Raw genomic sequence first — 14,775 nt, 5'->3', positions numbered from 1 at the left:
TTGTCTCTCTCAAACCCATTCTCCTGCCTCTCCCCTGTAAACCTGACTAATCAAGAGCCTATCAACCTCTGCTTCAAATATATCCAAAGTCTTGCCCATGGCAATGATTCACCACCCTCTGGCTAAAAGAAATTCCTCCCCGCCTCTGTCGTGCCATTTGCATCGACAACCAGCGCAGTCCGAGCGCGTGTCCTTGGCAAGTGGAGCCACGCATCTGGCGCCAACATCACATCCCCACAACCGACTGACCCTATTCCCTACGCCTTCGGAATGTGGGAGGATAACGGAGCTCCCAGAGGAAGCCCACGATGCCACGGGGAGAACGTGCAAACTCCTTACGGACAGCGGTGGTAATTGAACCTGGGTCGCTGGCACGGTCAAGTACTAAACTAACAGCTACGTTACTGTGCCACACTTCACACCTTCCATTCCTTGGTTAAACATGGAGGACCTTTCTCCAACTTGCCTGTATGCAGGACCCATCCGTCCAGGGGCAGCCCCGCGAAAGTGCAGCCTGAAGGATTCCAACCCTGAACTCAGTGCCACCACCACAAAGCTGTATCGACCCATCGGGCCCTTGACTATCCCAGCATCACATTCCCTGACAATTATTCCTCCTTTTTTGACTCTTTCACCACTTACCGAGATAAGATTTCAAAGTTCAAAGTAAATGTATCATTAAAGTACATGTATGTCAGCATATACAACCCTGAGATTCATTTTCCTGTGGGCATTCACGGTAAATAGAAGGAAACACAATAGAATCAATGAAAAACCACACACCACAGGATGGACAAACAAGCAATGTGCAAAAAGACAACGAAATGTGCAAATACAGAAATAAATAAACAAACAAACAAGTAAATAAGCAGGAGAAAATAAGATGATAGATCCTTTGAAAGTGAGTCCATATATTGTGGACAAGTGAATTTGAATGAAGTTGTCCCCTCCGGTTCAGGAGCGTGATGCTTGAGGGATAATAGCTGTTTGTGATCCTAGTGGAGTGGGACCTGAGGCTCCTGTACCTCCTTCCTTATGGCAGCAGTGAGAAGAGAACTTGTCCTGGATGGTGATGGGTCTTGTTGATGGATGCTGTTCTCCTGTGACAGCGCTCTGGGTAGATGGTGGGGAAGGCTTTACCCATGATGGGCCGTGCTGTGTGCATTACCCTTTAAGGGATTTTCTGTTCAAGCACATCAGTGTTTCCATACTCAGCTGCGATGTAACCAGTCAATATACTCTCCACTGCGATGTAACCAGTCAATATACTCTCCACTGCGATGTAACCAGTCAATATACTCTCCACTGCACATCTGTAGAAGTTTGTCTAAGTTTTAAATACCCTGGAGAAAGTGGCAATGAGCTGCCGCCTTGAGCCACTGCAGTTGTTGAGGGCCGTTGGGGGAGAGTTACTGGTCTTTGACCTATTGACGGTGATATATTTCCACGTTGGGCGGTGTGTGTCTCCGGGGCTGGTATTTACGAGCTTTATGCTGCCTTTGTCCTTCCAGCTGGTAGAGGAGGTGGGTTTAGTAGGTGCTGCCCCAAGTCTCGGTGAGTTCGGGCAGTGTATCCTGTCAATGGTGAGCCAGTTTAATTCCAAGCCCCATGCACAATCTGGCAGGTTTGTTCACAGCCTCCTCTAATAGCACACACAGGCTGGAGGAGCAACTCCTTTTTTTCTGTCTGGGCAGCCTCTGACCTGACAGCATGAACATCGATTTCTCTTCCGTTAATTTTTTCCCTCCCCCTTCTCTCATTTTCCATCCCCATTCAGACTCCATTCTCACCCCTTCTCTTCTCCTCACCTACTCAGCACTTCTCTCTAGTGCCCCAACTTTCTCCCATGGTCCACTCTCCTCTCCTATCAGATTCCCTCTTCTTCAGCCCTTCAATATTACCGTCTCAGAGCAGTTCCCTCCCAGCTTCTCAATTCATCCCCCCACCTTTCCCTCACCCGGTCAGCTTATAGTCCTCTGCCTCCTGCACCTTCTCATTCTGACTTCCTTTCCAGTCCCGATGAAGGGTCTCAGCCCAAAGAATTGACTCTTTATTCCCCTCCATAGATGCTGCCTGACCTGCTGAGTTTCTCCAGCAGTGTGTGTGTGTGTGTGTGTGTGTGTGTGTGTTGCTCTGGATTTCCAGCATTTGCAGAATCTCTTATGTTTACAAACTGCTGCTACTGTGCTGGAGTGAATGGGTGGTTGTGGACGGGGTGCCCATCGAGCGGGCTGCTGTGCCCTGTGTGGTGCTGGGGTTCCTGAATGGGTGGTTGTGGACGGGGTGCCCATCGAGCAGGCTGCTGTGCCCTGTGTGGTGCTGGGGTTCCTGAATGGGTGGTTGTGGATGGGGTGCCCATCGAGCGGGCTGCTGTGCCCTGTGTGGTGCTGGGGTTCCTGAATGGGTGGTTGTGGACAGGGTGCCCATCGAGCGGGCTGCTGTGCCCTGTGTGGTGCTGGGGTTCCTGAATGGGTGGTTGTGGACGGGGTGCCCATCGAGCGGGCTGCTGTGCCCTGTGTGGTGCTGGGGTTCCTGAATGGGTGGTTGTGGACGGGGTGCCCATCGAGCTGGCTGCTGGGCCCTGTGTGGTGTTGGGGTTCCTGAATGGGTGGTTGTGGATGGGGTGCCCATCGAGCGGGCTGCTGTGCCCTGTGTGGTGTTGGGGTTCCTGAATGGGTGGTTGTGGACGGGGTGCCCATCGAGCGGGATGCTGGGCCCTGTGTGGTGTTGGGGTTCCTGAATGTTGTTGAAACTCTACTCATTCAGGCAAGTCTGGATAAAGGTTAGAAGTATGTGACCTCTGCCACTCCAGCCCACACTCCCACCATTGACCTTGCACAGCCAATCAGAGGAGAGGACAGTCTCCTCTGTGACGGGATTGGTTTATTCTGGTCACAACCAATCAGATCTCCTCTTCTGCCAGAAAATATTCTCCACAGGGGAGAAGAGGGTCCCTCATATGCGGGAGCAGGACTGGGCATGGGCTGGCAATCCCCTTCCGTAAAAACCCAGGGCTACAGAAAGGGCAACGGAAGCTCCTGTGACCTCATCCCTGGGAGAGGAAAGTCATTTGTCTGGGAGACGTATGAAGTCATGTGCTGAAACTGGAGAACAGTGCAGAACACTTTTTGGACCATTCCCAATGGTCTTGGAATCACTGGAAGTGTTGGAAGTGGCCTTGTTGTTGGTTTGAAGGACTAACATCCACAATGCCAAACTAAACTAACTCTGTGGTGTCCGTGAAGCTGGGAACATACTAACTGTTTTGTGTTTTTCTCTGTTGTCTACTCTGAGACAGAAAGGGGTTCAGTGCACAGTCTGCACACCAGCGTTGGAGAACTGGTTGGACAGACCAGGTTCTGGCACGGGAAGGATTACTGCAACTTTGTCTACAAGGACTGGGTCCAGCTGGACAAGCCCTTCGATGGTGAGTCAATGCAGGATGCAGGCTCGCACGTCTTTTCCATTCCATTTTTGTTCCTCGTCCTAACATGCACCCTTTGTCCTCACTGACTCACACCGACTCATAGAAACATAGAAAATAGGTGCAGAAGTAGGCCATTTGGCCCTTCGAGCCTGCACCGCCATTTATTATGATCATGGCTGATCATCCAACTCAGAACACCGCCCCAGCCTTCCCTCAATACCCCCTGACCCCCGTAGCCACAAGGGCCATATCTAACTCTCTCTTAAATATAGCCAATGAACTGGCCTCAACTGTTTCCTGTGGCAGAGAATTCCACAGATTCACCACTCTCTGTGTGAAGAAGTTTTTCCTAATCTCGGTCCTAAAAGGCTTCCCCTCTATCCTCAAACTGTGACCCCTCGTTCTGGACTTCCCCAACATCGGGAACAATCTTCCTGCATCTAGCCTGTCCAATCCCTTTAGGATCTTATACGTTTCAATCAGATCCCCCCTCAATCTTCTAAATTCCAACGAGTACAAGCCCAGTTCATCCAGTCTTTCTTCATATGAAAGTCCTGCCATCCCAGGAATCAATCTGGTGAACCTTCTTTGTACTCCCTCTATGGCAAGGATGTCTTTCCTCAGATTAGGGGACCAAAACTGCACACAATACTCCAGGTGTGGTCTCACCAAGGCCTTGTACAACTGCAGTAGTACCTCCCTGCTCCTGTACTCAAATCCTCTCGCTATAAATGCCAGCATACCATTCGCCTTTTTCACCGCCTGCTGTACCTGCATGCCCACTTTCAATGACTGGTGTATAATGACACCCAGGTCTCGTTGCACCTCCCCTTTTCCTAATTGGCCACCATTCAGATAATAATCTGTTTTCCTATTTTTGCCACCAAAGTGGATAACTTCACATTTATCCACATTAAATTGCATCTGCCATGAATTTGCCCACTCACCCAACCTATCCAAGTCACTCTGCATCCTCTTAGCATCCTCCTCACAGCTAACACTGCCACCCAGCTTCGTGTCATCCGCAAACTTGGAGATGCTGCATTTAATTCCCTCATCCAAGTCATTAATATATATTTTAAACAACTGGGGTCCCAGCACTGAGCCTTGCGGTACCCCACTAGTCACCGCCTGCCATTCTGAAAAGGTCCCGTTTATTCCCACTCTTTGCTTCCTGTCTGCTAACCAACTCTCCACCCACACCAATACCTTACCCCCAATACCGTGTGCTTTAAGTTTGCACACTAATCTCCTGTGTGGGACCTTGTCAAAAGCCTTCTGAAAATCCAAATATACCACATCCACTGGTTCTCCCCTATCCACTCTACTAGTTACATCCTCAAAAAATTCTATGAGATTCGTCAGACATGATTTTCCTTTCACAAATCCATGCTGACTTTGTCTGATCATTTCACCGCTTTCCAAATGTGCTGTTATCACATCCTTGATAACTGACTCCAGCAGTTTCCCCACCACCGACGTTAGGCTAACTGGTCTATAATTCCCCGGTTTCTCTCTCCCTCCTTTTTTAAAAAGTGGAGTTACATTAGCCACCCTCCAATCCTCAGGAACTAGTCCAGAATCTAACGAGTTTTGAAAAATTATCACTAATGCATCCACTATTTCTTGGGCTACTTCCTTAAGCACCCTGGGATGCAGACCATCTGGCCCTGGGGATTTATCTGCCTTCAATCCCTTCAATATACCTAACACCACTTCCCTACTAACATGTATTTCGCTCAGTTCCTCCATCTCACTGGACCCTCTGTCCCCTACTATTTCTGGAAGATTATTTATGTCCTCATCAGCTCAGTTCCCACCCTGTCTGTAAGGAGTTTGTACATTCTCCCCGTGGCCACGTGGGTTTCCTCTGCGTGCTCTGGATTCCTCCCACATACCCGTTAGTTGGTCCCATCAGTGTAATTGGGCGGCGAGGGCTGGGCTGGGCAGTTACTGTGCTGTACCTCTGAATATAAATGAAATAAAACTTCACTTTCCTTTCCTCTGGCAGAGACAGTTCACTGGATTGTTACTCCCACAGGATTACAAGGTTGACTGGATACTATTCTCACTGGATTACTATTGATCACTAATCCCACTGGGTTAAAGGGTTCATGTGAATACCAGTCCCACAGGGTTACTAATCCCACAGGTTTACTTGATGCTGTAGGTCTGGGAATGAAGGGGTTAACATATAAGGAGTGTTTGATGGCTCTGGGCCTGACCTGGCTGGAGTTCAGAAGAGTGAGGGAGGATCTCATTGAAACCTATTGAATATTGAAAGGCCCAGATAGAGTGGGTGTGGAGAGGATGTTTCCTATAGTAGGGGAGTCTAGGACCAGAGGGCACAAATAGAGTGGATGTGGAGAGGATGTTTCCTATAGTAGGGGAGTCTAGGACCAGAGGGCACAAATAGAGTGGATGTGGAGAGGATGTTTCCTATAGTAGGGGAGTCTAGGACCAGAGGGCACAAATAGAGTGGATGTGGAGAGGATGTTTCCTATAGTCAGGGAGTCTAGGAACAACATTCAAAGTACATTTATTATCAAAGCAACACACATCAAAGTTGCTGATGAATGCAGCAGGCCAGGCAGCAGCTCTAGGAAGAGGTACAGCCGATGTTTCAGGCCAAGACCCTTCGTCAGGACTAACTGAAAGAAGAGCTAGTAAGAGATTTGAAAGTGGGAGGGGGAGGGGGAGATCCAAAATGATAGGAGAAGACAGGAGGGGGAGGGATGGAGCCAAGAGCTGGACAGATGATTGGCAGAAGGGATATGAGAGGATCATGGGACAGGAGGCCTAGGGAGAAAGAAAGAGGGAGGGGGGAAGCTCAAAGGATGGGCAAGGGGTATAGTCAGAGGGGCAGAGGGAGAAAGAGGAGAGAGAGAGAGAAAGAATGTGTGTATATAAATAAATAACGGATGGGGTACGGGGGGGTGGTGGAGGTGGGGCATTAGCGGAAGTTTGAGAAGTCAATGTTCATGCTATCAGGTTGGAGGCTACCCAGATGGAATATAAGGTGTTGTTCCTCCAACCCGAGTGTGGCTTCATCTTGACAGTAGAGGAGGCCGTGGATAGACATGTCAGAATGGGAATGGGATGTGGAATTAAAATGTGTGGCCACTGGGAGATCCTGCTTTCTCTGGCGGACAGAGCGTAGGTGTTCAGCAAAACAATCTCCCAGTCTGCGTCGGGTCTCGCCAATATATAGAAGGCCACATCGGGAGCACCGGACGCAGTATATCACCCCAGCCGACTCACAGGTGAAGTGTCGCCTCACCTGGAAGGATTGTCTGGGGACCTGAACGGTGGTGAGGGAGGAAGTGTAAGGGCATGTGTAGCACTTGTTCCGCTTACAAGGATAAGTGCCAGGAGGGAGATCAGTGGGGAGGGATGGGGGGGACGAATGGACAAAGGAGTCACATAGGGAGCGATCCCTGTGGAAAGCAGAGATGGCGGGGGGAAGATGGTGGGATCCCATTGGAGGTGGTGGGAGTTACAGAGAATTATATGTTGGACCCGGAGGCTGGTGGGGTGGTACGTTCACCAGCAACTTCTATGTGTGTCGCTGAAATTCCAGCATCTGCAGATTTCCTCATGTCTGCGTTTATTATCAAAGTACCGTATTATACTATGTACAACATTGAGATTGCTCTCCTTACAGGCAGGCATAAAACAAAGAAACCCAATAGGACTGATTTTAAAAAAAGAAGGCTATAAAACACCCAAAGTGCAGGAAAAAATCTTGCAAACAACAAGAAATTCAGAACTGAAGTTCACGAAAGTGAGTCCAGTCACAGCTGATTCAGTTAGCTGCAGCCACAGCCTCTGTTCAGTGCAGTGATGAGTAAACCTCATAGAGCAGTGAGCTGAACACTAGCTCGTCCCTCTCCTCCGGCCCCGACAGCCCGGCCTTTTCAATATGGCCTGGCACTTAAACTGGCCAAACGGTGGGCTGTTGCCCTCCCTCAGACACCAGCCCTGCAGCTTCAATACACTCTCAGGCCTGCCTCGATTCAACCTGTACCCAGCCTTTCCAATCTGTCCTGGCTCTTCAATCGGCCAAGCGGCCCGTCCTTACTCACTCTCGGGTCTGGGCCCCACTGCCTCAACTCTGCCTCCCCTCAGTTCTGCCACCTTGAATCACCTCCAAGTCCACTCCAGCCAATGGCCAAACAATGACTTACTCCCCACTCTTGGCCTGTGCGCCGCTGCCTTGATTCGCCTGTTTGACCTGACGCAACACACCACAACAATCCTGCCCCTTCAAGACTTCAATTCACGCCGCAAAAATGGCAGTTCAAAATCTCAGCTCCGAAGGGGGAGTTACGGGCTATTGATTACAGTGATTGGTTTTGAGAAAAAGTGTGATTTATAAAGTTGTTAATAGTTCTATCTGCTGCCAGTAAGTCACCAGCACCATCTTAAAGGGGCACAACCACAGAGTTGAGTGGTGTCCATCTAGAGTGGAAATGAGGAGGAGTTTCTTCAGATAGAGGCAAATCTGTGCAATTCATTGCCATGGATGGCTATGTAGGGCAGGCCACTGAGTATACGTATTTAGAGCAGAGGTCGATAGGTTAGTGAGGGCATCAAAGGGTCCGGGGAGAAGGCAGGAGAATGGGGTTGAGAGGGGTGATAAGTCAACCATGATGGAATGATGGAGTAGACGCAACAGGGCAAATGGCCCAGTTCTGTTGCTATGTCTTATGGTCTTATTACCAGCTGGGTTAGGTTCCCGGTCACTGGGTTCCCGGTCACTGGATTCCCGGTCACTGGATTCCTGGTCACTGGGTTCCCGGTCACTAGGTTACTGGTCACTGGGTTCCCGGTAACTGGGTTACTGGTCACTGGAAGACTGAGGGGAATTGGATCACTGGTGCTTCTGGGATACGGGACCAGTTGAGGAGCACACGTGGCCACTCAGCCCTTCCTCTATTTCTAACACCGTCATTGTCCATCTCGGTCTGGTCTCCCTGCAGACTTCATCGACCGCTACACCATGCCCCGGATGCCCTGGCACGACATCGCTTCGGTGGTCCACGGGAGGGCTGCCCGCAATGTGGCTCGGCACTTCATCCAGCGCTGGAACTTTACCAAGGTGACCCCACCCCCACAGGCACCACTGGGCCGGGGGAGGCTGCTAGGACTGGTTCTCAGGGGAGCAAGTTCAATTTCAAGTTTAATTATCATTAACCATCTGTGAATATAGCCAAACGAAACAGCATTCCTCCCGGGGTGGGGTGGGGGCAGGGTGCGAAACACATCACAAACAGCACAGAGCACAAATTGCACAGGTGGTTACCATTTCAGAAAAAAACATACAGTCACAAAGAAAAAAACTAGTGTGGTCTCAGTACTGTACCCGAGTGTCTGGCATGTTCTTCCACTGAGCGAACACCAGGTGGCAGCACTGAGCAGACACTGATGGGCAGTACCAAGCAACAATGGGTTCCCCCTCCCCTCCTCCAGCTCCTCATCCACCTCAGGGTGAAGGAAAGTGGAGAGAGCTCCCACTGACCGGGAGACCCAAGGGACATTGGACGTCAGCCTATGAGGGTTAGATGACGAGCATCACCCACTGACGCCTGAGGGCGGGTACCAAAATAATGCCTCAGTGGGGCCCACCCATCACCCTCGACCTCAGGTCGGAGTGGCAGTAGTGGGAGGGGGTAAGGGGCAGCTGTGGGAGGAAGAGATATCATAGACTGAATCTTTACAGATAATTCCTCCCCCTCAGCCCAAGCTCTCCTTTCTGCTCAGTGACAGCCTGTGGTTTTAGCACATGTCGTCCCATTTCCGGTAACCTATCTTCTCCCACACTTTGTGTTTCCTTTCCACCCAAAGTGACAACTTTCCCAACCCCATAACCCCACACAGAGACAAACTCCCTCCCGTCTGGTGTTTGCTTGATGAAAGAACCAGCTGGAGGTGGACTGTCTACAGTCATACCACTCAGAGACTTGGGCGATATTATTTTTTCCTTTGTGACTTTTTTCTGAAATCGTAACCATATGTGCTGTTTGCAGTCTGCTCTGTGCTGTTTGCAGTCTGTCTGCTCTGCGCTGTTTGCAGTCTGTCTGCTCTGCGCTGTTTGCAGTCTGTCTGCTCTGCGCTGTTTGCAGTCTGTCTGCTCTGCGCTGTTTGCTGCCTGTCTGCTCTGCGCTGTTTGCAGTCTGTCTGCTCTGCGCTGTTTGCAGTCTGTCTGCTCTGCGCTGTTTGCAGTCTGTCTGCTCTGCGCTGTTTGCTGCCTGTCTGCTCTGCGCTGTTTGCTGCCTGTCTGCTCTGCGCTGTTTGCAGTCTGTCTGCTCTGCGCTGTTTGCTGTCTGTCTGCTCTGTGCTGTTTGCAGTCTGTCTGCTCTGCGTTGTTTGCAGTCTGTCTGCTCTGCGTTGTTTGCAGTCTGTCTGCTCTGTGTTGTTTGCAGTCTGTCTGCTTGTGTTGTTTGCAGTCTGTCTGCCCTGTGCTGTTTGCAGTCTGTCTGCTCTCTGCTGTTGGCTGTGTTTTTTGCACCTTGGCCCTGAACAAACACTGTTTTGTTTGGTTCTATTCAGAAGATATAGAGGCCCATCGTGTCTGCTGTTTCATCCCGACTGATCAAACACCCTCTCAGCCCCTATCTCCTGTACACATGTATGGTTGAATGATAATTAAATGTGAACTTGAGGGTCTCTCTGCCCTCTCCATTACCCCACCCAGAGTCTCTACTTCTCATATTACCTCACCAACTCTCACCCCGTAAACCCACCGAGTCTCTCTCCCCACTATAGGTCCAGGGTCTCCCCTTCCCCCTGTTACCACACCCAATTTCCGTCCCCATTTCCCCATGCAGTCTCTCTCCCTGTAACCCCACCCAGAGTCGCCCTCCTCCCTGTTATCCTAGCCAGAGTCTCTCTCTCCCTCTTTATTCCCCATCCACAGCTCCTTGCCCCATTACCCCACCAGTTACCTCTCCAATACCCCTCCCCGTCTCCTTCCCCAATACCCAACAGTCTCCCCTCCTCCCCTCTCCCGTCCTCATCCCCTCACCCCCTCCCCTACCTTTGTCCCTCTTTCTCCCTCTCCCCTACCTTTGTCCCTCTTTCTCCCTCTCCCCTCCCTTTCTATCTCTCTCTCTGACTCTCTCCCCTTCTCCCCCCCCTCCCCATCCCCTCTCTCCCCCTCTCTCCCCCTCTCTCCCCTCTCTCCCCCCTCTCCCTCTCTCTCCTCCTCTCCTCCTCTCTCCCCTCTCTGTTACTCCATCCAGGGTCATTTCTCCCCTCATCCCTTCCCTGTTACCAGTCCATTTGAGGTCTCCAGTAATGCCTCACCTAATGTTTCTGTCACGCCCTCCCCCACCCCTGCTCACCCATTCACCCAGGACGTCTCGCCCTCATCCGTTATTCATCCCCTCAGAGTCTTTCCCTGTCTCTTCCTTCCTCCGTTACCTAGTCCACTCAGGGCCTGTTGCCCTTCCCTGTCACCCCACCCAGGGACGTCCCCTCCTCCCTTTACCCGCCCACCCAAGGGCTTTCTTCCTCCCCCATGATACCACACAGGGCACTCTCTTTCTCATTCCTTAACCCGCCTAAGTTTCTATGGCTCACCTCTTATCCATTCACTCAGTGTCTCCCTCGAGCATGAACCCCTCCCCCTCTCACCACCCTATCCATAATCCCTCGCTATATCCGGTTCAACCCATCACCTTCCAGAGCTTATCTCAACCTCACCCATCCAAACCATTCCCTCCTGCACAGTTCCATAAACCGTACCCATCTGACCCATTCCCTCCTGCACAGTTCCATCAACCTCACCCATTCAACCCATTCCCTCCTGCACAGTTCCATCAACCTTACTCATCCAAGCATTCCCTCCTGCACAGTTCCATCAACGTCACCCATCCAACCCATTCCCTCCTGCACAGTTTCATCAACCTCACCCATCCAACCCATTCCCTCCTGCACAGTTCCATCAACCTTACTCATCCAAGCATTCCCTCCTGCACAGTTCCATCAACCTCACCCATCCAACCCATTCCCTCCTACATAGTTCCATCAACCTGTGATTTTTCTCAGCTGGTTCAAGCCAGTGAGTTTATGTCTGTACACCCCACCCTGTCTTCACCCCCACCTGTCTCCTGCCTCACACCTTCCTCTCAAAATGCTGGAGGAACTCAGCAGGTCAGGCAGCATCTATGGAAGGACATAAACAGTTGAAGAAGGGTATCGTCATGAAACATCAACTGTTTATTCATTTTCATAAGTGCTGCGTGACCTGCTGAGTTCCACACACAAGATGCATCTGAAAAAAGTACAGATCCTCCAGTATTTTGAGTGTGTTGCTCTGGATTTCCAGCTGCTGCAGAATCTCTTGTCTTTGTGCTCAGGGAGTGTATTGGTCTGGGGTGCTGAGGTTATCTCAGGTAGGACTTTGCAAACCAGGAGACAGCTGTCTCTGCACGTTGGTGGGCTGAGGGTGTGTTGGGTGTGTGCAGAGCTGTTGGACCCTCCCGTCCTCTGTAATCTGACCCCAGTGATGTTTTCTTGATGTCCTCTCTCCCAACAGATTGTCAAGCCCAAGTACCGACCTCTGACCTACCCATACCTCCTGCCCAAGAGTATCTCCACCGCGGACGAGTTAACCTATAAGGTGCCTGGATCAATTCCAGTGCAAGTCCAGGTCTGTCTTCCTGCAAACCAAATCAAATCATGCTTAATTACCATTCAAACCGTGCATGGATACTATCAATCAAGACAGTATTCTTCTTTGGCCGAGATACGTAATGTACATTCAAAATAGCAAGAGGAAAAAAACCATACACATTGCTATGCAAGAAAACACATGTGTATTCCAAATCCTTGAGTGAAATGTAAATTGATCATACAGCTCCCGACAATACAGCCACAATGCAGCCCATCATTCCACTGGTTGGACACTGGAGGGTGGCACTGTTGGGGGACGACAGCTCTCAACCATGCACGGATCCCACTCTACACCGCCTCCAGTGTCTTCTCACCTGGACTGCAGCAGCAGGCAAGCCCATAGCTTGAGGCCCAGTCCTTGCTACATCCGAGGCCACACTGCTACCTCGCCGCCTGTCTTATCACTAAATAAGGGAAACAGGCCTGTGGCATCTCACTTTATCCATGTCCAACAGGGTCTTGCAATCGCAAGAGAAACGTTCAAGACAGTCACTCATAGTTACCCTGCATGCTGGTTTCATGCACCAACTCTGATGTCTTCAAATAGCAGGCAGCAGCACAGTCTTCACCCAGGTCAGTTCCTCTGAACCTTCGGCCCGTCCACTGGCTTCTCCTTCTGCTGGCCAGCCGCCAGCTTCACCTTCTCCAAGCCGAGCGCAGGCTTCCCCTTCTCTGACCGGTCTGCGGACTACTCCTTTATCAGCCCATCCACCAGCTTCTCCTTCTCCTGACCAACCGCCGGCTTCGTACTCTGCACCGTCCACAGCTCAATTATTTCCAAGAAAATATGCAGCTTGATTATTTTCACAAACTCGGCCAAGGCTCACAAGTTTCAATCACACCATAAAAGATAGAATCAGAATTAGGCCATTCAGCCCATCTAGCCTGCTCTTCCATTCCATCATGGCTGATTTATTACCCCTTACAACCCCATTCGCCAGCCTTCTCCCCGTAACCTTCGGCATCCTGACATAATCAAGAATCTATCAATCTCTGCCTTAAATATACCCAATGACTTGGCCCCCAAAGCTCTCTGTGGCAATGACAGATTCAGCACGCTCTGACTAAAGGCACTCAACCACACAATGCTCGAGTCCACCCAGCTGAAAATAGGTACCGGCAAATGCTGGGGGTTAACCTCACGATGGACTGGCGTCCTATCTGGGGGGAGTCTCGTACTTCACACCACAGAAACCGGCATAAGCACCAGCCTGATGGGCCACGAGGTGCGGGACAGGCTTTGACTTTTTGACAGTACCGGTGGGGATGGGTCTGTCACTGTATAACACCGGGGTACGGTACCGGTGGGGACAGGTCTGTCACTGTGTAACACCGGGGTACGGTACCGGTGGGGACGGGTCTGTCACTGTATAACACCGGGGTACGGTACCGGTGGGGACGGGTCTGTCACTGTGTAACACCGGGGTACGGTACCGGTGGGGACGGGTCTGTCACTGTATAACACCGGGGTACGGTACCGGTGGGGACAGGTCTGTCACTGTGTAACACCGGGGTACGGTACTGGTGGGGACAGGTCTGTCACTGTGTAACACTGGGGTACGGTACCGGTGGGGACAGGTCTGTCACTGTATATCACCGGGGTACGGTACCGGTGGGGACGGGTCTGTCACTGTATAACACCGGGGTACAGTGGAAATGATGACGGGTCTGTCACTGCAGTGCTCTGGGACGGCTGTGCATTAGCAGTGTGGAAAAGCCAGCCTGTGCTGTGTAATGTTTGCTGTTGTACTCAGTGTGAGTGTGGGCTGTGAGGAGGATGCAGTGTGGCTTTGTTGGGTGCGGACAGCTTGGGTGAGTGGGCGAAGACCTGGCAGATGGAGGATAATGTGGGATAACTGGGAGTTCATCCACCGGTGAAATTTAGAAACAGTGAGAGGTGATGGTGTTGAGAGGGAACTGAGTGAACGTCACCCAAGGAACTGGTTCAGTACGTGACTGGGAAGGCAAACAGTGCACGGCTCTTTGTTAGGGGAGGGATGAAGTTTCCAGGAAATGACATCTTGCTACACTTATATTGGGTCCTGCTGAGACCGGGGAATAATCTGGTCTCTTTTTTAACCTGTTATTTTTGATGGATAAAAGTTCATCTTTATTTCTCAAATATCCTTTTAATTAAGCCGTACCACAGGCATTGTAGATATCTGTTCTGCACAGTCTGGAGTCGCATCGCAATCTTGTCCAATTGAGCAATGACAATAGAGTTCTATTCTGTTCTTTTCCACATCGAAACATAATGTTTTTTTTCATTGAGGTTGGATGTGACTGCAACTAGGGGTCATGGGTGAAGGGTGAAAGTTGAAAAGTTTAAGGGGAACATGAGGGGAAACTTCTTTATTCAGAGGGTCATGAGAGTGTGGAATGAGTTGCCAGCACGTGCTGCATACGGACTCGATTGCAACATTGAAGAGAAGTTTGGATAGGTACATGGATGGTAGGAGTATGGAGGACTATGGTCCTGGTGCAGGTCGATGGGAGTTTAAATAGTTTCAGCATGGACTAGATGGGCCAAAGGTTCTGTTTCTGTGCTGTGTATCATTAGTGTCAATATCCAACACAGCCTGAGGATGCATTGGGGGCAGCCCGCGAGAGTCGCCACACTTCCCGCACCAGCATTGCATGCCCACAACTCTGTAACCCCTAACCTGTAC

The 14,775-nt window shown here is 50.7% G+C and overlaps 1 protein-coding gene across 2 annotated transcripts in view; it reads left to right on the top strand.

The window, feature by feature from the left end:
* Positions 1-14,775, top strand: part of LOC140196145 (phospholipase D1-like) — a 225,430-nt gene that overhangs the window by 162,535 nt on the left and 48,120 nt on the right. For both annotated transcript variants that reach the window (XM_072254882.1, XM_072254881.1), the window contains 3 exons: positions 3,299-3,427; positions 8,410-8,528; positions 11,970-12,083. In XM_072254882.1, coding sequence (XP_072110983.1) covers positions 3,299-3,427; positions 8,410-8,528; positions 11,970-12,083 — 362 coding nt within the window. The remainder of the gene's footprint in view (positions 1-3,298; positions 3,428-8,409; positions 8,529-11,969; positions 12,084-14,775) is intronic.

This window comes from Mobula birostris, chromosome 4, assembly GCF_030028105.1.
Source record: "Mobula birostris isolate sMobBir1 chromosome 4, sMobBir1.hap1, whole genome shotgun sequence".
Lineage (NCBI taxonomy): Eukaryota > Metazoa > Chordata > Chondrichthyes > Myliobatiformes > Myliobatidae > Mobula > Mobula birostris.
This window is presented reverse-complemented; position numbering and strand designations above follow the sequence as displayed.